This window comes from Mustela putorius, unplaced genomic scaffold, assembly GCF_011764305.1.
Source record: "Mustela putorius furo isolate JIRA1106 unplaced genomic scaffold, ASM1176430v1.1 tig00003834_pilon_pilon_pilon, whole genome shotgun sequence".
NCBI classification, from domain to species: Eukaryota; Metazoa; Chordata; class Mammalia; order Carnivora; family Mustelidae; genus Mustela; species Mustela putorius.
In genome coordinates, this window is record NW_025421987.1 from 7,431,612 (window position 1) to 7,455,152 (window position 23,541).

At 35.6% G+C, this 23,541-nt stretch overlaps 1 protein-coding gene across 8 annotated transcripts in view; it reads right to left on the reverse strand.

Annotated features, from left to right (window-relative positions):
- LOC101671308 (ATP-binding cassette sub-family C member 2-like) overlaps window positions 1–23,541 on the reverse strand; it is a 90,174-nt gene that overhangs the window by 36,274 nt on the left and 30,359 nt on the right. For 7 of the 8 annotated variants that reach the window (XM_045088206.1, XM_045088204.1, XM_045088202.1 and 4 more), the window contains 10 exons: window positions 22,870–23,124; window positions 20,393–20,458; window positions 18,230–18,367; window positions 16,247–16,393; window positions 14,362–14,446; window positions 14,202–14,268; window positions 13,666–13,792; window positions 9,554–9,730; window positions 6,444–6,611; window positions 4,817–4,979 (listed from right to left, as the gene is read on the reverse strand). In XM_045088206.1, coding sequence (XP_044944141.1) covers window positions 4,817–4,979; window positions 6,444–6,611; window positions 9,554–9,730; window positions 13,666–13,792; window positions 14,202–14,268; window positions 14,362–14,446; window positions 16,247–16,393; window positions 18,230–18,367; window positions 20,393–20,458; window positions 22,870–23,124 — 1,393 coding nt within the window. The remainder of the gene's footprint in view (window positions 1–4,816; window positions 4,980–6,443; window positions 6,612–9,553; window positions 9,731–13,665; window positions 13,793–14,201; window positions 14,269–14,361; window positions 14,447–16,246; window positions 16,394–18,229; window positions 18,368–20,392; window positions 20,459–22,869; window positions 23,125–23,541) is intronic. The other variant, XM_045088205.1, reaches the window with a different exon arrangement.

Genomic DNA, 23,541 nt, shown 5'->3' on the forward strand with positions numbered 1-23,541 from the left:
TACAAAGTTTAAGAGTTTAGCTGGCCTCTGGCATGAAACAGAGGTAGTATTGGATTCAAAGTCTGCCACTTACAATCTGTCTTAACTTGTACAAGATATCTGATCTCTGTAAAATCATGACCATGTGGTCTCGGGAGGTTTCTGAGAAGATTAAGCAAAGGCAAAAGTTGTGAATATATTGACTTACTATCCATGACGTCCTAGCTATCACCAGGATTATTAGTGTGGGTAAGAAGTAGCCTACATTAAACCTATTAATATGTAAATTTATGATCAGGTCTCATATCTTTTTTCATTGACCTTTCTTCTCATCTCTGATTGATTCTCTAATATAATATTCCCTTAAGTTGAGATTTGTAGACTTTTCCAAGCTGGTTGGAGTCTTTGAGACCTGATGTATCCAAACCCGAATTGTACTATAAAAACTACTTTTTTCTGGGGTGCCTGGGTGGCTCAGTGGGTTAAGCTGCTGCCTTCGGCTCAGGTCATGATCTCAGAGTCCTGGGATCGAGTCCCACATCGGGATCTCTGCTCAGCAGGGAGCCTGCTTCCTCCTCTCTCTCTGCCTGCCTCTCTGCCTACTTGTGATCTCTCTCTGTCAAATAAATAAATAAAATATTAAAAAACAAAAAAACAAAAAAAAACTACTTTTTTCTAAGTTATCTGTTATTAACCCTAATAGTGAAGGTGAGGAAGACAGGAAAAGAAGTAAAAGTGGTCAAGTCATAAGCAGTTTTGAGGGCAAGGGAATGATAGAAATGTGCTTTGTGCAATTCCACATCAGCCACCAGGAGGAAAAAAGACTTAGTTCAAGTCCCATTTTTCATAAATGGGAAGAACCAGAGGTGTTAAGTCATCCTATGAAGACTCACTTAGTTATTCAGAATCAGAACTAGAGTCTGCGGCAACATAAACTTGGCCCAGAGTGTTTTCCCACAAGATTGTGCTTCCTGTTGCTCCACCCTGGTGTCACCTAAGTTAACGCGAATTTTAAAATGGAAGGATTGTGTAACTTTTATAAAGATTCTTGAACAGACTCCAGATCAAAGAAGATAAAATATATAAATGATAGATCACAGGGTGTTTTAGAAGTGGGGATCATACGTCTCAAATTCCACTCCCTGTCCAGGGAACCCTTTGCTTCTAAATCCCAACAAAAATGCTCTCAGATATAATTTGAGTTTTTCTCTACTATTTACACAAATAAGAAAAAGAAATGCTGCATGGAAACAGGCCTGTGCCTCACATAGGTGGGTAACAGGGCAAGAATATAAATGAAGGCCCCACATACCATCGTCCTAATTATTTAACAGTAACAGATGGAACCAATCAACTATCATTAATAAGTTCTATGGCTTATCCTGACCAGAACACCTTCCCAACCACCTGAATGCTAAGGTCTATGTAAGAGTGTTAGGAACCCCAAGATCTCCTTGGAAACATGACAGTCCTAGGTGAGGTGGTCCTGGTTAAGGCCCCTGCCCCCTTCTCTCCCACCCTGACCCCATCCCGCACTATGTCTATGGACAGCTCAGCCCATCTGTCCCGGCTTTGTTTACCCTAACCCACCCCTCCAAGAAAGAAAAAATTCCTCGGGTCAAAGAGCGGCAAATGCCAGTAGATTAGCCAGGCTTCGGGAAGACACGACTGAGGAGCAAGTTTATGTCATCTGGGCAGAGAATTCTGGAATCCCAAATACCTGGAATGCTCAAAAAGTAGACGTTTGGAAGGGGATCCTGACAGGCACAAACCCTTGGGCTCTTGACTACAGAGCCAGCTAAAAAAGGCCAGAACGGGGACTCTCTAAAGCACACACTATAGTACTGAGTCATGCTAGTCCGGGTCTAAGGGCAGCATTGTAAGAACTTGATTCTGGGGGCGTGTGGGTAGCTCAGTCAGTAAAGCATCTGACTCTTGATCTCAGCTCACGTCAGGATCTCAGGGTTGTGAGATGGAGAGCCCTGTGTAGGTCTCTGGGCTCCAGGCTCTGGGCTCAGTGCAGACTCAACTTGTCCCTCTCTCTCTGCTCCTCCTCCTCCCCCTGCCCGGCTGGTGTTCATGAACACTCTCTCATTCATAAATAAATAAATAAATAAATAAATGGTTTAAAAAATAAAAAAGAACTTGACAGTGAATGTTATCTGGTTTGAAGCTATTGTTTAGTGAGGTGCTTTATATCATGAGAATCTCCTTCTGCCTTGCTCTGTGTGGCCCCTAAGGGATTACACTATACAGGGCTGACCTTTTACAAATACCTATCTAACATCCAGTATCGACATGTGTAATTTTATGGTTGCCTTTAAAAGAACTTTACATTTTTTTTTTATTCAGCATCCAAAAAAATAAAAGTCCCAGAAATCTTATTTTTCAAAAATATATTATATTTTTAGTATAAAAATTATCTCTACTCATCACCTTCCTGAATTTTAAGAAAGAAGACACAATAGTGAAGTCATTAGAAAAAAAAACAGTTCAATTTGCATTTTTCTAACTTGGGCAAATTTCTGATAGAGGGAGTAACATCTATTAATGTCAGCCCAACTTCAAGAATAATACTGCTTTCCATTTGTTACCATAGAGGACTCATGTATGTAAGAAGGTATATAGAAATAAAAGAGAATGCATGAACCTTGTTTTCAAAACTGCGGGTTTTTTTTCTTTTTTTTTTTTTAATAATTTTTTTATTTTTTATAAACATCTATTTTTATCCCCAGGGGTATAGGTCTGTGAATCACCAGGTTTACACACTTCACAGCACTCACCAAAGTACATACCCTCCCCAATGTCCATAATCCCACCCCCTTCTCCCAAACCCCCTCCCCGCAGCAACCCTCAGTTTGTTTTGTGAGATTAAGAGTCACTTATGGTTTGTCTCCCTCCCAATCCCATCTTGTTTCATTGATTCTTCTCCTACCCACTTAAGCCCCCATGTTGCATCACCACTTCCTCATACAGAAGATTAGCATGGCCTCTGCGCAAAACTGCGGTTTTAAACAAGAGCAAGTTCCACAACTTTCAAAAGACACACTGTTTATATTTTATGGTAAACTAAATATTGAACATAAAACTTATGCGTTGCCTGTTTTTCGAGCTACATTCTCCAAAGTAATGCAACTTGTATTTCATGTGACCTTTAAAATAAATGGCTACATGAAAAAGATACTGGCTCATAGCATTCCAAATCATCCCATTAACTCCTGAGCAGACATACTTCCGGCAGATTCACTTGTTCAACAGCTACCGAGGACCGATAATGTGCCTAGCATGAGATTACCTAAGCGCTGAGAATACAGAAAAATGACAGAACACATTTTCATCCTAAGAGATGCTCACAGTCCTCTCTTTCCTATACATACTGTAAGCATGAATTTTTACTTAGTCTGGCCAAGAACGCAAGAGATCATTTCCAAAATTGCTAGCCATTAAGAGAAGAGAAGGTGTTTCTTTTATTAAGAATGACCATAGCCACCTAATGATGCATCAGAAATCTCTGAATGCATCTACAAACAAAATATTTGAATTTGAGAAAGGAATAAAGACAAGAAATATAAAAAACAGTAGTATATAACTAAAGTAGATTATTTATGTTCAAAAAAGAAACATATCAACAAAAGCATTGTTTTTTTGATTCCATGATATTCAAATAATGAACTGTACTGATTCCATTATAAACTGGTTTCATATTTTCAATGACTGATCTCGTTATAAACTGGTTTCATATTTTCATGACTTTTATAACTATGTACAGTGTAAAGTGATCAGTGGATATGAGTTCATATAGGAAATACTGAGATAAAGCTCTATATTTCTTCTGTTACCCTGAGATTATGAAGTAGTTAACTGATTTTATAGTCATTTCTCAATGGTATTCTGGGAAGTTATAGGACAAGGATTATAGAGGTCTATCCGAGAAAGCATCTGTATTTGGAAAAAATGATGATGCACATTACACTTCCTTTCATTTCATTTCACTCCATTTCATTTTTGACAGAGAGACAGCGAGGGAGCACAAACAGGGGGAGCAGCAGAGGGAGAGGGAGAAGCAGACTCCCTGCTAAGCAGGGAGCCTGATGCAATGCAGGGCTTGATCCTAGGACTCTGGGATCATGACCTGAGCCAAAGGCAGATGCTTAACTGACTGAGTCACCCAGGTCCCGCTACGCTTTCAAAGATGGGAAATAACTGACCTTTAGAATATTAAGCTAATACTTGACTTTAAACATCCCTGTGTCTTAATTAGGTAAGGATCAAACTATTTACATAAACATTTATAATCTTAATTTAGAATGGTAGGAGTAGGAAAAATTAGTAAGTAAAGTAAGTAAGTAAGCAAAAATTAGTAAGTAAAGTCCATTGTTATCTCATAAAAGTTAGACAAGTATCATTCCCCTTTGTCTTTCCTCAGATTCCTTTTCTGTTTGTTCATTTCTCCTCCTTGGCATGCAACAATGTTTAAAATATTTATTACTTACTTGACATGGATTTATGCTCCCTGTTCTTAATTTTAAAGAAAGTAGAATGTTTAGACCCATTATATTCTAGACCCACTGTAGAGCTTATAAATCATCTAATCTCTCATTTCATAGATGAACAAACAGATCTTGGGGCATAACATTTTGCTTAAAAAAATCATAAAGGAGGTTATTTTTTAGATGATGTGTTCCCATGTATGTTTCTTTTCTAAAGAAATAAATTAAGCGGGATAACTTAAGCAGGATGAGTGAAGAAAAATGCATTGTAAGAAATCACATAATTAACGGACTTTCAGGATGGCTAGGCATACTGTTTCAAAGGCTTAGTTTTCACTGGGTCTTACCTTTTTCTTGTTCACTAAAGGCCTGAAGCAAATTTGTGAGGTTTCTGGTTTTAGACAGCAGCTCGTGGTATGTTCCCATGTGTGCAACTCTGCCACTCTCCATTACAACAATCAGATCCATCTCTGGCAGAAGTGTGAGGTTGTGTGTCACTAAAATACGAGTCTGAAAAACATAGTGTTTTATTCCTTGGGTTAAAAAAAAAAAGGTAAAAATACTTTATTTTAAAGAAAGATATAGGGTTGTTTGTTTGTTTACTAGTTCAGAGTGTAATTGTGAGTAGGTACCAGTTTAAGGCAGCATATGGCTATTTTGCAATGAATGACTATATGCTGTTAGACAAAAAACAGACAAACAAACAAACAAAAGATTGCAAGTGTTTTTACCATCTGGTTCAAGTATTCTTCATTCATTAAAAATGAATCAATTTCATAACAAATTTAAAAATTTCTCATCTGTTATTTGTGCTTTTTAAAGGTCCTATAGCATCACAATAAAGTATTTGATTGCAGTAATAATTCATAGTATTTCTTTTCAAGCCTTTCTATATTATTGTACACATTCACATAAGATTGAACCAGAAGTTTTTATCTTGGGCTCATTTTAATAAGTAAAGACATTTATCTATTATTCACTTAGATATATACTTTAACATTTTATACATTTATTTAATGTTTGCTAGGGTGCCTTATATTAACAAATCTATAAATGCGTACAATGAAGGAATGGGTATGGCTTTGTGGTCAGACAGACTTGTTAAAATCTCTGCTGTTCTTTTTTTTTTTTTAATTAAAGTACAGTTGCACACAATGTTACATTAGTTTCAGGGATATAACATAATGAGTCAACAATTCCACATGTTGTTAAAACCTCTGTTGTTCTTGAGGTGCCTGGGTGGCTCAGTGGGTTAAGCCACTGCCTTTGGCTCAGGTCATGATCTCAGGGTCCTGGGATCGAGCCCCGAGTTGGGCTCTCTGCTCAGTGGGGAGACTGTTTCCCCCCAATCTCTCTCTGCTTGCCTCTCTGCCTGCTTGTGATCTCTGTCAAATAAATGAATGAAGTCTTAAAAAAAAAAAAAAAAAACCGCTCTGTTCTTAAGCTAAGCAACCTGTATCAAATCATTTTGAGCCTCAAGTTCCCTCATAGGTAAAACAGGAATAATGATAATACCTACTCAGAGACTTGCTATAAGAACTAAATGAACTAATTTAGTGTCAGACATGCTATGTTCTTTCACAAGAGAACTGAATCGTTACTGCTATATTAGTAATACCATAATTTTAAGTAAAAAAAATCAGTAAAATAATACTTTTTTATGCAAGTACTATGCATGAAAATACCATTTAAAAAAATCAAGTAAACAAAACCCAATTTATTTTGACATACAAATCCCCTTAGAGTATGATATCAGTCTATAAGGTAACAATTATATAATAAACTTGGAAGAAGAAACTTCAAAAAATATTCATTAAAATTTATCTATAAAAAGATCAACATGACATCCCCTTTTTCATATGAAATATCACTACTTTACTTCAACAAATGAACAAAATGTTGGAATTTAGGCACAGTGGTATGCAGAATATGCTTCCCTTTCCCCCCCAAAGCGTTAAGTGACACCATGGCTACCTTGTTTTTCAAAATCCCCGAGGACCCAATCACTTTCTCAAAAAGCTGCTTTCCAACATGAACGTCAACTGCAGCAAAGGGATCATCGAGGAGGTAGATGTCAGCCCCACTGTACACAGCTCTGGCCAGACTTACTCGGTGCTTCTGGCCCCCACTTATATTCACACCCTGAAAATGGAGGAGGAGGAAGAAACCGAGACCACAAATGTGTAAATCTCAAAGCACACACAGTGACATCCAATTTCTCTTCTGCAGCATGGACAGAAAACAATTCAAGATTAACCCTCAAACCTTTCTTTATCAGAAAATCCAAAGGCCTAGCCCCCAACCCCAATTTCCAAGTGCTACTAACTTGTGCAAATTAACAGCTATATACTTTCTGTTAACTGCTTACTCTCAAAAGTAGATGCTAACAATTGAGGAGAAAAGAATTTCCAATTCCCTAACTTTGAAAAGTCATGCCTTTGAAATATTAAATAAAACTTTTGGCTGCCAACCATATACTGACACCAGTGATCATTTTTAAATTGACACATGGAAAATGGAGAATAATAGCTAAATTGAGAATAATAGCTAAATTACCAAAGCAGTAATCACCATGTCCTATTTTATTCTGTAGAAAGATTAGTACAAGTCTTGTTGGCAAAAGTACAACTATAAGAAGCAGGAATAAGGAATATACATCATTCCATGTGAGAATTAAAGTTGACATGTACAGCCACATATAGAGAATTATGGGGCCAGGCCCAATTTACTTTAGTGTTTACAAGTCTAGCTTAAAAGCCCTCCTTGCAACATAGAACTTAGCCAGTTATCTCTAATTGTAAAATGCCATTGTTTTTTTGCTTTTCTCATCCTCCACCTACTCAACAAATACCTCCTTTGTAGAACTATATTCTGGGTGCTACACCAACACTTGGCATTCAAACATAAATGAAACTGAGCCTCTATCATGAGGAGGTCACAGTTTAGCAGGGGAGACAGGCATGAAAACATATATAAAGTAATATGATACCTGTGCGTGTATGAATGTGTGTGTGATTATAACAGCCTCCAACTCATGGGTGTGTCAGGAACATCTAATAAGATGAATGTAAAATATTTACAACAAATCCAACATCAAGTCCCAATCCAATCAACCTCGCTATTATCACCCAATCACTCCTCTCTCCAACGTACCCCTTGCCTTGTCATTGCATAGCCTGGGATTATGTAATCACCTTGTTTAAAAACCTACAATGCCCACATCTCCTCTGCCATCATCCATGAGCAACAGCAAGTTCCTTAGTATAATACTCATGTTCTTGTATTAACTCGTATTTCCATGTTGTCCCCACGTGACTGCAGCCTGCCAACCAGACTAGCAGACGCTAGTCTCCTCTGCTAGGGAGCTCAAACAGCCCCTTTTCAACTCCTAAGCTATTCACTCTAGGAAGTCCTCTCTGAAAGCAATCTTCCACCCAGTGTTCCAAGTAAACTGACTCGTCCCCTCCGTCCCTGTCCTGGCGGTGCTCCATCCTATTGCCACATCAGTCTTCCTCACAAGACTACGAGCTAAATTCATCCTTGCGCTCCCAGCACACGGACTGTGTCTGATGATTAATAAGTATTAATAAAGACGGCTGATAATTTCATGGGCAGAGATCCACTACACTGAAAAAAGCAGGGTGACAGTCTCTTGCTCACCGTTGTGTACCCCACAGCACAATAAAGGCATATAATACAGTAATAAGTAATTGTGGTCGATTGAAGAATTCCAAAGGGAAAGATAAATGAAAGTGAAGAAAATTCTAAACAGCTGTAAGCAGACTGCCTTTTGAAATATTCAATTACATGTTTATTTTAAAGCATATTATCAGATTGGGAGATATTTAATAATAAAAAGCAAAAGTTATAAATGGCAATAGTATTTATGCCTATATTAAATATATACTTTATATTTTGGAAATTTTTCTTCTTTAGATTCTTTTTAGTTACATACTATCAACTATTTCATATTATTAGAGATAGGCTTTATCAGCATAATATTCAATATATATTAACAAGTTTGAAGAAGTCACATTTCTGTGTAATTTTTGCTATGGAGCCATTTTTGCCTGCAGACAGGGAAGACACCAGAATAAAAACAAAGGTGTGGGGAGAAAAATTAAATCTGTTTAATAACTTGAGAAAATATATCTGCAAAGTAGCAGACCATGAGCGAAGCCAACATAAGTCTACTTGAAAGGTAAGTTTTACCTCATTCTAGATTTTTAAAATGTGCACTTGCTATAATTTTGTTCTCTATCAATTTATATCAGAGAACTAGAAACAACAGGGGGCCAGGGGTAAAAATGCCTAACAATGCTACACTGACGCTCTTTTCAGAAATGCAAAACACTTGGCAAGGATTATTTCCTCATCTTCACAGCACACATGAATCGCAGGCAGAGGCTGCTTTTGCATTCATGTTTAATTAATGGAGATTTTAGTCACGGGTCGGAGATAATCTCTCGGGGGTTCATGCTTTGGCTCACGCTATCTTGTTTTGTTTTAACTCCAAAACACTGGATAGCGTAATGACTATTCATTAATGCAATGAAAATAAAATAGAACAAAGACGATAGGAAACGAGATCCTCTTAAGCAAGAATGAGCCAACATGGAGAAGGCATAGTGATGACAGCATTGTCCCTGAGCCTTTTTAGAACCTGGCCTCGGAGCCACTGCTGGAGACTGGAACTCTGTTGCTGCTGTCCTAGGCTTGACTTTGTGCACAAGAGACACAGAGAAAAAAACAATAACAAAAACAAAACTTTCATTCACTCATTAGACAGGGAGCCAGCAACGAAAACAAAGTGCTGAGGATCCCGTTGGTGGGCTCTCATTCCCCCGCATGGATCCTAACGACAGAATTTCCTGCTGATTTTAAATCTGTTTTCCAAATAGTCAATTACAGATAATTATTTGTCCTTAATATTGCCATCTCTTTCATAGGAATTCTGTAATGATTTTTAAAAAATTATAGTTGTGTGTGGCTCCCCAGGACCTCAGGAAAAAGACTATAAATATTTTATTAGCATGGCTGAATGGAATTTTATTCTTGCATATGATAAATTATATATTCCTTACTCTTTCTCCAATCTCAGTTTGATCTCCATTTGGTAACTGCTCCAAATCAGGAAGGAGAGCACAGGCTTCCAATACTCGCTCATAAAACTGCTTCTGCATGATGGAGCCAAAGAGAATGTTTTCTTGTAAAATGCAATTCTGAATCCAGGCCTGCTGGGCAACATAAGCCACAGAACCCTAAAAAGGGAAGAAATAAAAGAGATGCTCTTAACAAGGAAAAAGAAAAAGATGCATGTACCACATTAAAGGAACATATTCAGTCCATGGTTTTGCTTTCTTTAACTTTAAACTGAATTTCTTTTAAAAAAAAAAAAAAACTAGGTTATTTCTTAAATGTAACTATATCCTCTTGACATTTTAAATTTATATATGTTTGTTAGAGGCCTCTTCAAATGAGTTACTTTGTGCTTATTTGTTTTCACTGTAGTTTCTATCAAAGTTATCTGCCTCTGGTAGAGTTTTCTGGAAGTAGAGGCTGAGTGTATTAGTTAGCTCCAGCTGCTATAACAAGAGACCACAGACTAGCTTGCTTTAAACAACAGAAATTTCTTTTCTCACAGTTCTGGAGATTGGAAGTCTGACAAGTTGTCAGCAAGGTTGGTTTCTTCTGAGGCCTATCTCCTTCTGCTTGCTGATGACTGTCTTTTCTTGAGTCTCCACATGGCCCTCCCTTTGTGAGGGTGTATGTGTCTTAATTTCTTCTTCTCTTAAGAACATCAGTCATATTGGGTTAAGGCCCACCTTATTATATTTTAACTTAATTACCTCTTTAAAGACTCTATCTCCAAATACAGTCACATTCTTGGGATTAGGACTTTAACACATGAATTTGGGGGGAAACACAGTCCAGTACATAACACTGAGCCTGGAGTGTGAGTTTTTTATTTGGGATCAGTTCTGGGGGAAGGAAAAAGGGTAGGAGGATTGGGTGGATGAAGAAGTCATACTATAATCCAGATCCAACAAAGCTTTGACCAACGCTCTAGACAGACAGAGAGTATCACCCATCAGAACTGTTCCATGTTACTGTAAATTGGCCTGGCTTTCTGCTGTGTGGCCTCAGCCAGGCTGTTCTCATCAGGCCAACACTGAAGGAGCTGACTTGCTGCATGAACTCCCACGGCTGGGAGGCAAGCCCTTTCTAGATGGGGTATTTGGGTGGCACATCTCTATTTCCACATACTCACTGTTCCTAAGATGATTTTATAACTCAAATGACTCCTGAATATATGGAACTCTATGGTATAACATATCCTTTTAAGTGACCCTTCTTTTCTTAGAAAGGACCTACAGTATTTGAACTAGAGTCTTACCTTTCAGTCTGCCCCATGGACTCTACCTACACATTGATTTTAGAGAATTTATTTTAACTACTGTGCATTGTATAACAATACAAGACACTTAAAGTACTTTTTGACCTATGACCCTATGGATATGTATGTAACTATTAGCCTTTTGATTTCTTCAGATACTTTAAAGATCAACTTTTAATTCTTATCCCAAACAATATAATTCTGACCTGACTTGATTTTGAACACAAAAGTAATTGCTCTTGAATTGCTTTACCTAGTGAATAACCTTTTATTAAAATAGTACTAAATCAATTCTCAAGTGACAGAGATTTTGAACACTTACATATTTAGCAAGATAAGGGGAACAGAGGAAGAACAACAGAAAAAAGACTGGAGAACAGGAAAAATGGTGCAAAATACAAAACAGAAACTAAATACTACATTGAGAAGTACAGACTTGATGTGTTGGTATGAATGGAGCTGAAGAAGAGTTGATCCATTGTCACAGAGGTACAAATTTTTCCTTTAATTTTTAGAGTATTTATTACTTCAATTTCATATATAAATGACAATGTGTTAAATGTGTTTTTGTTTCATTTTATTCTTGATAATGAAACTATAATAGAAGTTTTGCTAATTCAAAAACTATCTTCCAATCTCTAATGTTCCTGATGGACTGAATACTGAAAACTGCATGAGAATGAAGAGACTGAAGGCTGAATGTTGTGATATGATATGCTTCAAAAAAATGCTCACATGAAACCCTGAAGAACAGAAAGATAAAACATGAAAGCACCTTGTAAATACTAAGTTTTAATTTTGTTGTTGCTATTATTAAATTAGGGAGGATAAGAATGACAGTTATAAATTAAGGATTAAAAATGTTTTTAGGGGTGCCTGGGTAGCAATTGGTTAAGCATCTGACTCAGGGTTTCGGCTTGGGTCATGATCTCCTGGTTGTGAGACTGAGCCTTAAGATGGTCTCTACACTGGACAAGGAATCTGCTTAAGATTCTCAAGATTCTCTCTCTTCCTCTCCTTCTGCCTCTCCCCTGTCCTTCTCTCCCTCTAAAAAAAAAAAAAAAAAAAAAAAAAAACTGGTGGGAAATAATTCAGAGTGTGACACCTCATACCCTGCCATTGCTCCAGACCAAAGAACTTCCTGAAGGATGAAACTGTCCATTACACTGACAGATAATATCCTCTCTCTTCCACAACTCTTGCTTAATATACACAAAGGGTGTCCTCTCTGTCTTGTGACTAGTAACTGCATTGTTAGGATTTTTTGCATCACTATGAACAGTTTCTTAATTTCAAACCCTCAAAGGCATCAGAAATAATCTTTAAATCTTACCATGAGAGCTTTAACAATCATAATAAAGATAACAATAACCATAAAAATTCACAGGGAGCTAGCTGACTCTGTGCCAAGAGCCAGGCTAGGTTTTTGGACATTAATGCATTAGATGAAATCCAGAATTGATATTGTTTTTATCTTGATCAATTCCTAATTATTTTTCAAGATCAAGTGAAAGGCTACCATCTCTCTAATAATTTTTCTAACTCTTCAGTTTGTTGCTTTTTTTAATACTTTGATTCATTTTTTTACATCTGATTTAAACATTTATCATAATTGATTTTAGTATTCCCCTCACTAGATTATAAACTGTAAAAAGATGGGGTATATCATATTCATGCCTGTTTCCCTGGTACTAAGGTCAGCCACCTAGTATGTGTGCAATAATTGCTCGGTAAAAATAGCTGAAGGCACTCAATAAACGAAAATAACGTCAATAGGACAATCATATTTTTAAAGGATACTCACTGGTCTAAGAGAAGTTACAGTCATCTTCAACTATAGACAAATGATTGACTACAATCATTATGAAGAATAGAATGGTACAAAGACAGTACACGTAAGGTGAAAAAGTCCTGTTATTCATTACCTATAATCTTATTAGAAAAAGTCCCAGATACCATAGTTGATTCTAAAATAAGTAACAGTAATGCTAAAAGAGAAAAGAAAAAAGGACTGATCATCAGAGGATTGGAATCAGGAAAGAGATAAGGATAAGAGGAAATACATATTATGAAGAAAAAATGATCAAGTTGGAGTTGATTCTTCCTAAAGAGAAAAACTGTGAAGAAACTGGCCTAACATCCATAGAATTCCACCATCTTGTCAGAAAGGAGGTGGGATTAGGTTAGTAGTTTACCTAAGAGCTAGTTAAATCTAAGGAAAAACTCATTAGTCTAGTGTTTCAAAAAAACAACAGCTGATTAAGAACTTGTAGAATTCTTATTTCTATTCACTTTTAAGAACAGAACAAAAGGCTTGGAGTAGTCCTCTATAGTCCAAGGGCTGAAATTTAGAAGTATTTAAAAATAATATTACTGGTTTTCTGATATTTTTTCTGGGTCAAAGATCCTACCCCTGAGCAACTATAAGTCTTCTTAGAAATGTGGCTGTAATTACTCAGGCAACTTTGCAATGAATGATAATTAGAAACCAAATCAAATTAAAATATAAATCATATTAGTTTCTCTATAATTGGCTGCAATTCAGTTAATATCATCAAACAATTACCATAAGCATTCAAACATGATTCACTAAAGTATTTGGAGGACAGAATGCTGTTACTAATCCATCCACAGCTAATCAATTTTTTGTGGAAATTGAAATGTTTGCTACAAACTAGAAATGCCCATTAAATACTTGCATCTTCAATTTGATTTGATAAATTCTTATTGACGCTAACCATGTGCTGGCCATAGTCTAGTACACTAGGAGATGTGGAATGAAAGCATTGTTGGCTTTACCTTTCTTTGAACAACTCCTGTAAGTTTCTCCATTTCCCCCAGAATGGCAGAAAGCACAGATGATTTTCCAGATCCCACTGGCCCTACAACAGCCACTAAAGCTCCTTCTGGAATCTTTATGTTCAAGCTGCATGACAAGAAAAGGACAGAGATGATGCAGGAAGTTCTTGTTACATTTTTAATGGTTTTTCCCAGATAAGTCAGAGCACTGAGGATCATCCTTGAGATGGCCGCTATTCAAATGATACTACATTATTCTAGCAATACCCAACCTTCCAAAATACAAACAACAAATGCTGCAGTGGAAACAGAGGAAATGAATAGAAAATGAATAGAAAACAAGAGAGTTAAAGAAAAAAAATCCATAAAAATAGAAGGTATCTTGAGAGGTTTAAAAAAAAAATAACAACCTTGTAAATTTCAATTTAATATCGTCATCTTCTCCTTTAAAAATGGTAAGAAATAAAAATATGGAACACTATAGAATTAAATGCTAAAAAAATTTTGTTTTTAATTTTTCCCAAACTATGACTTACTTTTTTAGTACTGGAACCCCTGTTTTATCCCAGGAGAAGGAAGCATTTGTAAAACCAATGGCATGATCTGAGAAGAACAATAAATACAATGGTGCATTGTAGAGTCAATGATTTTCAACCTGGAAGTCAAATAAATATTGAATGCAGAGGAAATGCTGACCTCCTATATAGTTTGTTTCAATATTTTGAGGATGAAGCTCTTCAGTGTTGAGAAAGTCTTCCAAACGATCCAATGATACTCTTGTCTATCAGAATAAACACAGATGGAATTTATTTGGGGGTCAAGTAGAACTTCAATTAGAAAGACTTGCAGCATGATTAAAAATCTGCGATGCAAATTGAAGACAGTGATATAAATATTCAGCAAGCATAGCTTGAATTGTTCTAATGTTTATAAATAATTTCATTCCTGAAAGAAAAGAACGGTTTCAAGAATCAAAGATCAAAACAGATGTCATTTATGCAGGAAGGTATGAGAAAAAAGAAACAAAAATTCCTCCTTAACACTCTAGTAAAGACATAATAACTAATTAATAATTATAGAAAGATTAGTTTTTAAAAACAACATCAGAATTGTTGAATGAATTCAGCTTCTGAATATTAAACAATAGCTTTGGCAATAATAACACCGAGTTTCAGTAAAAAAGCTACAAAAGTGCTTAGCTACAATTAGGATAAATAAGATCAATTTTGTTTTCCTGAAACTGACTTACAAGAAATCTCTAGTGCATTTTTATTCACTCAATGCTAGAAGACATCTATTGTTAGTGAATAAGATGTAACTGGGCCATGGTTTGTTTACCAAGTGCACCATATTAGTATGCAGGACTCATTCTGTTTCTTTCCTTTCCTTCTCTTTCTTTCTTTTGATATTTGCTCTCTGTATTTATTTAGTGAAGGCAGAAGTGTACCATTAGGAGTTGGAGAACACTTTGAGATACCAGACCCCTAGCTAGATTCTAATTTCAAAAGCAAAACAAAACTTATTCTAAGAATGGCATCTTTCTTACAAGAAGAATGCTATGAATTAAGTGTTGTTACAAGCATCACATCAACAGTACTTCTATGCCCTCTGTTGGTCATTACTAGTAAAAGGACAACAACAAAAAAAGTATCCTGTAACAAAGGTGGATTATTTGGTATTCCCTACCTAATTAATTCTTTATTCAAATAATATACTATTATTACTACTATAATTTCAATATAATTAATACAATTTAATATCATTATTACTATTATAGTTACCATGAAGTAACTATAAGTTACTATTTATTCAAATAACATAAAAGTTTTAAAGGTAAAGTCCTTAATCAAAGAGCTGGTTCTAATAAGCCAAGCTTCACTTTGTTTATGAACTCAGACTTGAGAAAAAGGATCAGTGGCGGACACCAGGCAATCCAAACCAGACATTCAAAAAATTTTAACAGGAAATAGCAGGACAGAGGATTCAAGGAACTCACTTCTTCATATTCCCTGTGGTTTTAGCAGCTTTCTCCTCATTATAGTATTCAAAGCATCTCCAGAGACTGGAGATTACAGTGAAGGTAGGCTGAACCAAATACCTCATACAAGGCTGGTTGGCAGACTTGTATTAGCCACGCACGGGTCTCCCTGCTTTATTCATTCAGTGCAGAGGAAATGCTGCTGAACCTTGGGAAAACATTCATATCCAGTTCTATGCAAAGCACCTCACTAAAAATTTTTCAACTGAAAACAGACAATGAGCCTTCTGCTGGCACAGCATCTGACACCAGTTTTAAAAAGCTAAATAACAGAAATGAACACTTCGCAAAGAAAACGATATCCTATATTGAAATACTTAAAAGTCATTTTGATAGGAAAAAAGCATAGGCAAAGAAGACATGTCTCCTTCCATTCTTTAAAGTTTTCTATTACTCCTTAATGCAGGGAGATTAATTTTGAAAACAGCGTGAAACTACCACAAAAAGCAAAATAAATAATGAAAAAAAGAAGGAGAGAAAATGTGTAAAACCATAGACTCCAGTGGATGAATGATTCTTAGTTTAAACATATTTTGGATGTACCTGGACTACAGCTGAGATCACCATTGGTAAATCAAACAAAGGAAGCCTCAAAATATTAAACAAAGACATAGATGTAAACACTTTGGTGGCTGTTAAAATATTTCCTTCATCCAATAAGAAATAGATGCCAAATGTTGCCAGGGACACCTGAAAAATAGAGACATGTTCCTTCCTTCAGTTACTCAATGCTAAGAACAGGATGAGTTAAGGTTCCAAAAATAGGGGAAAAAATTTAAAACCTGTTTTATTGTTGTTTAAAAAAAATTCAGTGTCATCCAGTGTGATTGCTGAAGAATATAGAATAAACGTTCAGCACACTAAGATACACAGATCATATAATTATATATCTTAGACCATGGCATCCTTGGGACCATGCAGTCCAGCTCCTTTCTGTAAGACACTACGTTCTTAACTAGAGTCACCCGTCCCATTTAAGTTGTATACTACTGGAAGTCTGGGTGGCTCAGTTGGTTAGACATCTGCCTTCAGCTCAGGTCATGATTCTAGGGTTCTGGGATCAAGTCCTGTCTCAGGCTCCTTGCTCAATGAAGGGTCTGCTTCTCCCTCTGCCTTTCACATACCTTGCTTGCTCTCTCTCTCTCTCTCTCTCTGAGAAATAAATTTTAAAATAAGATAAAATGTATACGAATTGACCTTTTTTTCAAGATGGAGTATTACGTAAATTTACTTTCCAGTGGTATGTGTATATTCTGATTCATATGTAGTGGCTATACTTTCTGTGAGTCATAAAATTAACTGAAGAAAGTATGAGTAAATTATGGTCCATACCATTTATATTTACTCTTGTTAAGTTTCATTTAGAAAAGGCAGAAAAGTGCATATATGCATGAGAAGTTACTGACAATCACGTACCTAAGACTTATCTTAAGCAAAATCTTCTTGGACATTTTTACCAAAGAATTCCAAATGTAAATATTGCTTTTATTTTCATAATACCAACATATATTTTTAAATAAAAAATGACAATATTTTAACTTACCAATGAAAGAGACATATAGAATTTCTCCTGACTCTCTGACCGTCAGGAATGGTAACTTTAATTAAATCTGATGCTTCAGGTCTATGTGGTTTCATTACCCTTTGGCTTTTACTCATTGCTTTATACCTCAAAGCAATTTATACTCTAGTTTATGTATCATGGGACTCCTAATGTGTACATGGTATGATAGAGAATGGCCTCCATTCGTATCAATTTGCCTTCAAATACTAATTCTATAACTTTGAGGATGTATCCCAAACTAGCATGGACTTCCAGTTCCTTTTCTGAAATGAGAAAAGTGAGGCCTTATTATTGCAAGAATGAAATAAGGCAATCTCTATAGCTTATCTGACATGCAGGAGTAACATTCAATAAATGTTTATTCTCTTCCCAACTCCATATAGTGTGTGTTGGGTTTTGCTTAAAAGGGATTAATCGCACAAATCAAAATATTCTAGAGCTGAAACAAAACTCTGGAATGCAGGTTATATGGTTTAAGAATACAATAGCATAGGGGCGCCCAGGTGGCTCAGTGGGTGAAGCCTCTGCCTTCAGCTTGGGTCATGATCTCAGGGTCCTGGGATTGAGCCCTGCATCGGGCTCTCTGCTCAGTTGGGAGCCTGCTTCCTCCTCTCTCTCTGCCTGCCTCTCTGCCTCCTTGTGATCTCTCTCTCTGTCAAATAAATAAACAAAATCTTAAAAAAAAAAAAAAGAATAGAATAGCATATGTTTGAGCTGTGAGACATTTACAAAGAAGTAAAATTTTATTATTTGAAAAAAATACAGACCAATGAGAAAGCACATATTTTCCCCTTCTTTAAAACTTCCATTCCCTAATCTACATAAATCAATGACTGCATTTCTTGAAAATTTTATTTCAAATATAGAACATTTCACTTTGGACGCCTTAATTCCAGGTAACTTGGAGGTGAATCTACAAATCGAATTTGAAAATCAAAATGGGAAATATTATATACACTCACCAAGAATGGAATGCAAGTTAATGTCAGCATAGAAAACACAGCAAGATACCCAGCTGATTTTTGTACTTCCAATTCCTGTTCTCGAATTTTAATAATCTTCTTTTGATAGGAAGATTCCCATGCATAAAGCTTGAGAATCTGTAAAGGAATCAGACAATGACTATTTGATAATCAATATCATAGAAGAAATAAAAATATGCATACATGCAAATATACACAGCCTACCCCCTCCACATACGCAATTGTTAAAGTTAAAAAAAAAAAGCTGGTAAACTCATAAAGTAAAATGCCCCTATTTTTAGCTGAGTCAAAATATTTTCTTGAATTGTGATTTTTTTGGGAGGTAGTGGCTGGAAGAAGAAAATCACCATCTCTCTCTAGCCTTAGGTCCTTCTTACCCACCAATAGCTTATTCTTGAGTCAGACTTTGGCAACATCCCAGCTCTTGGCATAAGCTCCACAGCACATTCTGTTTAGCTTAATCTTGGTACTTTTCCTGCTGGTCCAACTCTCACTTCAATCCGCTCCTCATTTCTTAATAGCTACGCTCTTCTCCCTGGACTCCCAGTTTCTTGGAAACTGATGGCATGGGACTTGAAGCCATTTTTCAGAAAGATGACTGGTGTTTTGAGATTGTAAATTGGAATATAAATAATTTATTTTCCGTTCCTCTGGAGAACCCTAAAAATCTCTCACTGGCACTGTGAACTTAGACATGGCACTTAATTGCACAGAGACTTGGTTTCCTTGTATGAAAAATGAGAATGAGAAATTATTTTCTTGGGGTTTATAAGAATTATATGAGGAAACAGATATAAGTAGAGTGTAGGATCCATAGAAAATGTTCACTAAATGGTAGCTACCATCATTATCAGAGAGAGGCCATGGCATCTGTTATCCTTACCCCAGGGATACTGACCGCCCACACCTTTAAACTATGCTATACTTTCAACTTGCCTATACTTGGTCCTCTACAAGTATTCTCGTTAGTCACTACTGGGATTGCAATTCCAAATTTTAGACTTTGCTCAAATCTTCAGGAGATGTTCTTTATTTTATCTACACTGTCCTAGTCTTACTAATAATATAAATTTCCTTTTAAGAATATCAGTATTTAAAACCTATACACATACACTGCTGTACTTTTTATGAATACAGGGGTTATCAGTTAATCCACTGAGAGGTCCAAGATTCATTTGGATCACATTACTTTGGGAATGTCTGACCTTAATCACATAATCTCAGTTATTCAATAATTTAATCTGAGTTAAATTTCAGTTACTTAAGGCTATTCTTAATTTCAGATATATAAATGAATTTATTTCTTTTATTTGTCTCTTTTCAGGGTATCCTTTATCTAACAATATCTTTCACTTTAGTGATTTTCAATGTTGTAAAAGTTCTACACGGCACAATACAGCATAATTTTTATTGATTCCTAAAGTGAATCAATGTATACATATCATGGGCATATCCTATGTTTACAGTGGTAGATGCACCAGACAGAGGAAAATTTCCTATGAAACTATCAGTTCCAGAAGGAAATTCTATGTGGGCTTTGTAAATTTTGCCCTTTAGGAAAACTGTTAAGGCATAATCCAGATGCAACAGGATCTGAAATTGTCTATCTATCCATCTGAAAGTTCATGAGTTTGGTTTCACTGTTTTATCATTGAGAAAATATTAATGGCATGGGGCGTAACTTCCTTATGGAACAAGTAACTTCCTTATAATGTACCTTTTGCAGAATAACATTTGTTTGATCATTTCTATTCCACATAAAAGAACCTGAATGACATGTCATCATTTCCTGCATATAAACCTGCCTTCACACTGAGGATGACATTATTGCCACTCGCCTGCTTCATTCCATCTCTTCTACCCAATCCCTTCAAACAAGCCATTTTTTGTGTCTCTTGGGGTATTTGTGTTCACTTTTTGGGTGAGAAACAAAAAGAAAAAACCTGCATTTTATTTGGTCTTATTTAAATACTATTTTAGCAGTAAGAATTCCTATGCATCTGAAATCTGAAATACTCTGCCAATAATTTTTTATACAATTATATAATTACTTTGATATTAAGAATGATAAAAAATTCATTTATTGACTAACATTGCTATATTCTAAATAGTGAAATTAAAGTCATATTCCTTGTATATTACCTTAATTCCGTGTAAGATTTCATTGAGTAGTTTTATCTGTTTATCTTTGTTCTTCGTTTGGCTTTTCTATTTAAGGGAATAAAATGATAGCATATTTGAGAAGGTTGCTAATAATTTAACTTACATGGCCACAGCTATTTAAAAAACACAGTCTATTTTTTCCATTCTATATAATATTTAGTTGAAAGTCATCTTAAAATATTTATATATTATTCTACTGATAATGTTAAAAACTACTTATAAATAGATATTTTAAAACCTAAAAGTAGTCAGCAGTAGATATAAGCAAGGTGTACATTTCACAAAATAGCACAAAATATAGTATTTAGATGTAATTTGTTTAAAATTGAATAATAAAATAATATCCATCTTCTATTAAAATGGGATCAAATTCCCCAAACTCTATCAATTATTTACATATATAATACATATATATCATAACAAAAGTATCACAGGAATAAAAATAAAGGTCTGTATATTGTAATACACTATCTTGAGTATTAATACTTGTGATTAAAATGTGTATTTTAAGACTCCTGGGTGGCTCAGTCAGTTAGACATCTGCCTTTGGCTCAGGTCATGATCCCAGGATCCTGGAATCAAGTCCCGCATTGGGCTCCTTGCTCAGCAGGGAGCCTGCTTCTCCCTCTGCCTGTGCCCTCTCTCTCTCTCTCACAATTAAATAAAAAAATGTCTTTTAAAAAAATGTGTATTTTTTTAATATTTGCTCTTTTTTGGCAAAGCCTATGTAATCACTGTATATTTATTCAAATATTTAACATTTATATTATTTTATCCTTATTATTGCTTGGATATTGCTTCTTAAAGGTTTCTTCTAATAATACTGTCACAATTATGATATAAATAATCATAAGTACAATATTTGTATATCTAACAAAGTACACATTTACACGTTAACATCCGTAATACTGTTTGCACGATTAAAGACTATTTTCTGCTTAGCATATTTGTACATAATATTGCACTCTTTGAAAGTTTTAGGCCTCTACATTAAGTCCCCCAAATCTATTTCTAGTCCTAAATATCTGAATTTAAATGATTTAAAATATAAAATTTTTAAAAAAGCTAGCTTAAAAGTATTTATTAAAATTATAAACAAGCTTGTTATTCTAAACACTAGTGTGTCAATGGTTCATAATTACTTCATAGTTACATGGTATTTTCTGATTCTCATCTTTAAAGACTAGTCATCTTTTTGATAATTATTTGGTAATTAATCTGAATTTTAAAAATTCAGAAAAATATAAAAGAAGGTGTAAATCCTCATCACCTCAATGTATTAAGGTAATAAGTGAAAAATCTCCCCTCCTTCCATCTAATTCTACTTTCTAGGTAACATTTATTTATTTAAATGTAGGTTCCATGCTGAATCAATGACCCTGAGATCAAGAGCTGGCAACCTAACCAACTGAGCCACCCAAGCACCCCTATAGGTAGCTTTTCTTCAAAGACTGCTGTATCTCTAGATTCTTTCTATGCATATACAAATTCATTCATATCTGTATAACTTCATTTATGCATCTCTATCATACCCACATGCATTGGCATATTCACATTTTAAAAACTGGGTTAAGGATAGTTATATACCTATGTGCATAATATACACAAATACATACATACATGTGTTTCTTTCTTTTTTCCCCTAATATCTGATTGACATATTTCCAGGTCCATATATAGATATTATTCATCTTTGATCCACTTAAAATAATAAGTGCCATAAGCAATACAGCTGCACCTGTGTCATTACTTTAACACATGAAACCATTTGTCTCTCTCCTAATGGCGTGTGTGGCTCTCCATACAACTGTGTCCTGTTTCTCCACTCCTACAGAATAGCACTGTGCACACTGTCTGGCACAAGGCAGGTGTCAAAAAATGTAAGATGAACGACTGAATGTAAAGGAAGAATATTCAAATGAATTCAGTTAAGCGCTTACTATCTCCTTGCTGTACGAGGTCACTCCTGGATCAGTGTAGCCCATTCTTTAGACACAATGAGCATTCGCTCACTGCCAGGCTGTGTACACAATGTTTCTTCTGCTTAGTAAGTCTTTTTCTCAGATACCCACATGGATTCCTCCCTTATCCTGCTGATATATCACTTCCTTCCTGAGGACTTCACTGCCCCTGTATGTGAAATGGCGCTCTTTGTTACTCTATCGCCCTAGTCTAAGTTCTATTTCTTTGTATACAAATTAACAGCAGGCATTATCTTCTTTATTTATTTCTTCATGCCTGTCTCCTCTAATGAAAGCAGGAACTGATCAGCTCTCCTCATTGCTGGACTTTGCACAAAACAGATATCCAATCAATACTGGCTGAATGAATGAATGAATGAATGATAAATCTGGATTATTTCCCCATGTACAGAATTAACTATGGTTACTGTCAACTCTAGTCAGAAAATTCAGCTTCTGTTTGACATATGTCAAAGGAGGCCATCTTTTTCTTACCTTCAGCTTTTTCACTCTAGTTGCAACTAAAGCATTTACTGGTATCACAAACACAAGGACTGCCACCCCTGCTAACACAGCTGGACCCAGCTCTTGCCAAAGAAGTGATATGGCCATCAGGATCTGAAAAGGGGCTGACCAGAGGAGACTGAGGTTTGCTGTCAAATCCATGAGCTGCTGGGCATCTGCTGACATCAAGTTAGTAATTTCCCCAGTTGAAAACTTCTTTCGAGAAACATTAGATAGAAGGAGGGCCTGAGAAAAGAGAGGCAAAATATTTAAAGAGTTCTGTAGATGATGAGACATCTTTATCGCCAAATGATGGTAACTTTTAGTGTCAATTTTCAATACATTTAGGAAAATCTACAAGATTATTTATGTGTTAGGATTATGAAACACTGAAACATTTAAAAATGTTTTTAGATGAAGAAGATACAATTACTGATCAAAACACATAGTTCTAAACTTCACTGCATATTTGTAGAGAGTAACATTTGGATTCCCAAGCAAATATATTTATTCACCAAAACCCCTCCACAACTTGTCAATTACAAAATTGCAATCTAGCCTAGGGGTGCCTAGCCAGCTTAGTCAGAAAAGCAAAGCGACTCCTGATCTCCAGCTCATGAATTCAAGCCCCATATTAAACACAGGACTCACTAAAACAAAACA